The following is a 4,383-nucleotide window of genomic DNA, read 5'->3' on the forward strand; positions in this document are numbered from 1 at the left end:
CAGCCATACACATCTTCACTGTAATTAGATACAAACAAAATAATTAAGTCTTGTCAATTGGATTGAAAATATCTGGGTTGGGGGAGATATTTCACAAGGAACATCTACATGTGTCTACATGTCTTGCCCCCAGGAACTTCTGCAGATGACTGTCTATCCCATTCATGAAGATTTGGAAGGTAAAGTATACCAAACCCTCTATCGTGAATTCATTCCCATGCATTGGAAACTAGCTACTAAATAGATAATTCCAAATAAAATTGTACACTCCTGCTTTTACTCAAGCAATAAAGCAACTCAGCCAAGAAGAGCTCAGTGCGTCCTATCCTTTTGCACAAGACATGCTTGTGGGGAAACTTGTCTTCAACCAGTCTGACCGCACTGAGTTTGTGTTCCGTGTGTTCACTACAGCCACTGAATTTCAGATTCTTCTCTTCCTTCTCTTCCTCCTCCTCTACTTGATGATCCTCTGTGGCAACACAGCCATCATCTGGGTGGTGTGCACACGCAGCACCCTCCGCACCCCGATGTATTTCTTCCTGTCCAACCTATCTTTCCTGGAAATCTGCTACACCACCGTGGTAGTACCCTTGATGCTTTCCAACATTTTTGGGGCCCAGAGGACCATTTCGTTGGCTGGGTGTGGGGCCCAAATGTTCTTCTTTGTCACCCTCGGCAGCACGGACTGTTTTCTCTTGGCGATCATGGCCTATGACCGCTATGTGGCCATCTGTCACCCGCTGCACTATACCCTCATCATGACCCGCAAGCTGTGCGCGCAGATGCTGGTTGGGGCCCTAGGCCTGGCCCTCTTCCTCGCCCTGCAACTCACCGCCTTAATCTTCACTCTGCCCTTCTGCGGCCACCGCCAGGAAATCAACCACTTCCTCTGCGATGTGCCGCCCGTCCTGCGCCTGGCCTGCGCTGACATCCACGTGCACCAGGCTGTCCTCTATGTAGTGAGCATCCTCGTGCTGACCATCCCCTTCCTGCTCATCTGCGTCTCCTACGTGTTCATCACCTGCGCCATCCTGCGCATCCATTCTGCTGAGGGGCGCCGCCAGGCCTTCTCCACCTGCTCCTCCCACCTCACCGCGGTCCTGCTGCAGTATGGCTGCTGCAGCCTCGTGTACCTGCGTCCACGGTCCAGCACCTCAGAGGATGAGGACCGCCAAATCGCGTTGGTCTACACCTTTGTCACCCCCTTACTCAACCCTTTGATTTACACCCTTAGGAATAAAGATGTCAAAGATGCTCTGAGGAATGCCATTATCCGTAAAGCAGCCTCTGACACCAACTGAAGGTTTAGGGGCACTGGGCTGGGTGTCTGTCTGTTGCTATGTCAATGAACTCTAAATGACACAGAATTATAGTACCTTCCCACACTTTGCACTTGATGTTTCTTTTTTGTCATATTTGTCCCAAGTTCAACAATTCGTGCTTATTTTTCTGAGTGCTTTGAATAAGATATGAAAATGTGGGCAGAACTTACAGTGTAAGAATGTTAGTTTACTTAGCTCTACTTTAAGGATTTGTAGCTCACCCATGTCAAGTGCCGTATTAGGAACACGCCATACGTACTGTGAATAAAGGCTGATAGACTTGCTGCCTCCTGAGGAGATGATGTAATTTACCCTGTGAAAGTTGCCTTAAGTAAGGAATATTCATAAATACATATTTTGCCCAAAGAAACACATTTTATTATTGTTTTGGGTATCAGTATATGACAAACAACAGCTTACTTAATGCATTAATTTCCTTTGCACCATACATCCCAACTGGCTGCTTTCATTTTCTTCATGCCAGAAAGGGGCTAGGAATTTTCTTTCATTGATAATCACCTACTATGTACCAGCATTGCTAGGGTATAAAGAATTACATCTGGTCTATGCCAGCCCTGCCCACATGAGCCCTCTGTGCTGGTGGCTCTCACACTAGTCTTTGCTGTTCCACCTTCCTCACCACCTTCTGCATCTTCATGATGGCTGCTGCTCACAGATCCACTGAGCAGGTAGCACTACTATGGCACTATTCCTACCTCAGCATAGTTTTGCAGCAGAATGGCTGTTACCTCTTCATAGTTGGCACACATGGGATTGTGTTCCAACCCCAAATAAACCCTCAAGTAAAATCCACTTCCCTTTATGGTATTCACAGTGGACACCACACCGCTCAACCTTCTCATTTACACCCTGAGAACAGCCAGGTCCAGAGGACTCCACGGATAGTTCTTATAAGCAATTACCTCTCCCATAACAGCTTGGGGAGGGTGCAATCTATCAGGTGAGAGTCTGGATCCAGATCATAAGCTGATTTTAATTAGCAGCTACAGGAAGAGAGTGAAAATATCTGCCAGTAAACTGACCTAAGAAATTGTTATAACCTGGCGGGGCATGGTGGCTCACGCCTGTAATCCCAGCACACTTTGGGAGGCCAAGACAGGCAGATTACGAGGTCAGGAGTTTGAGACCATCCTGGCCAACACAGTGAAATCCTGTCTCTACTAAAAATACAAAAATTATCTGAGCATGGTGGCACCTGCCTATAATCCCAGCTAGTTGGGAGGCTGAAGCAGGAGAATCGCTTGAACTGGAGTCATAGGTTGCAGTGAGCCAAGATTGTGCCACAGCACTCCAGCCTGGCAACAGAGCAAGACTCCAACTCAAAAAATAAAATAAAATAAAAAAGAAAAGAAAAAAGAAATTGTTATAACCTTTTTGAATCCTATATGGTTATGTTCACCAAAACCCATGAAAGGTTTCTATTCTTTAATTTCAGAATTCTTATTCTAAAAACATAACCTCAGAAAATTAACAGCATGTCAAACAAAACAATATAAGGGTGTTTCTTACATTTATAACATGAAAAGTGATTAAAATCTAATTTCCAACAATGTTGGACACAGAAACACAGCATACTACAATCATTAATATTTAGTAATAAAGGGCAATGTTTATCATTATACCTGTAAGTAATAAAATCAAGATTCAAGCCTTATTTACAATAAGAGCCCAATTTTATAAAAATATATACATGCATAATGAGGAATAGAAACACACCAAAAAGTTAACAGTTGTTATCTGTGATGTGGAATTATGAATTTTCTAGTTTTCCTCTTTATTATTTTCCCTGATTTCCAAAATAAGACTATGTTCCTCCTATAATCAGAAATAAAATTTCTAGAAGGAATCTGAGGTTTATGGAGAAACTGGATTATGTTTGGTGTTCATTGACAAAAGCATAAGATATCTGCTTTCAAAAATTTACACACTATTGGGAAAATGGACATAGTTATAAGTCAATCTTATTTTTTCTAAAGAATAATAATATATACAAGAAGACTGTGATGTAAGAAATGCCAGATGCCTGCCTTGAGATATGTTCTGAGAACTCCTTCTGTGCATTCTACAAGAGAGTTTTATATTTCTTTCTATGACTGATGATGTCCTCTTAGTAATCTTGGCTCCAAAATATCTAAATTGCCAACTACCTTCCACACTCATGTACCAGGCCCCACGCCTCCAGGAGACAGTCTTTATGGCTATAATACATAAGTGCCTCCAACTGGCATGTTCTTTCCTGGGTCCTCTTACGCCTGAGAAACTGCCACACGTCTGGATGTTCCTGTCGTGTCCAATGCCTGTGCCACAGAGCAAGACTTTGTCTCAAAAAATAAATAAAGAAATAAATAAATAATAAATAAAATATAGTAAATGGAAAACATAAACCCAATGTATCAGTGACCCTATATATGTGAATTGCTTAGATTTATTTGTTAAAAGACTGAAATGCACAGATTATGTGTTAAAATGCAGATACATGTTCATAACATGAGACACACTTAAGATACTTAAAGTAAGTGGATCGACAGAGATAGAGCCAAACAAGTACTAACTTTTTAAAAAAAGTAGATCCAACAATACTAATATCAGACATAGTGCAATTCATAGTAGCAATATTAAATAGGATCAAAAAGGCTATTTCACCTTTATAAAAGTTTCAGGAAACCAACAATAAGTTCATTACGATTAATTGTATCATATCCACAGTAACAACTTAGCAAGAATATTATTACCAAAAGGACAACTATTAGCCAATCTGACTCACCATAGATGTAAAAATATTACATAAATATTACTCAGCTAAATTTGACAGTGCAGCAAATGATTAATACATTCTAGCCAAATTAGATGTTAAAAGCATAGGCTGCTGTAATATTAGAAAGTCAATTAATGTAAGTAACTACATATTAATCACTTTTTAAAAAATCTAATAATCTCAATAGATACTATCAAGGCATTTGGTGAAATTCAATATGTACTTTAAATAACACTAAATATCTTTTAAAAAATAAAACTTAAAGTCTGACCGATATGCTTATCA

General features: G+C 40.6%; 1 protein-coding gene across 1 annotated transcript; it reads left to right on the forward strand.

Moving 5' to 3' along the window:
• The first annotated feature begins 304 nt into the window (after positions 1 to 304).
• Positions 305 to 1,329, forward strand: LOC111544955 (olfactory receptor 10Q1). The gene has a single exon (XM_023215833.1). It carries the CDS (start codon positions 342 to 344, stop codon positions 1,299 to 1,301), a length of 960 nt encoding a protein of 319 aa, XP_023071601.1. The 5' UTR covers positions 305 to 341; the 3' UTR covers positions 1,302 to 1,329.
• The last annotated feature ends 3,054 nt before the right edge of the window (positions 1,330 to 4,383 follow it).

Source organism: Piliocolobus tephrosceles, chromosome 13 (assembly GCF_002776525.5).
Source record: "Piliocolobus tephrosceles isolate RC106 chromosome 13, ASM277652v3, whole genome shotgun sequence".
In the NCBI taxonomy this organism is placed as follows: domain Eukaryota; kingdom Metazoa; phylum Chordata; class Mammalia; order Primates; family Cercopithecidae; genus Piliocolobus; species Piliocolobus tephrosceles.

Excerpts from the sequence above, each read along its gene's own strand:
- LOC111544955 (XM_023215833.1), top strand. The coding sequence starts at position 342 with ATGCTTGTGGGGAAACTTGTCTTCAACCAGTCTGACCGCACTGAGTTT.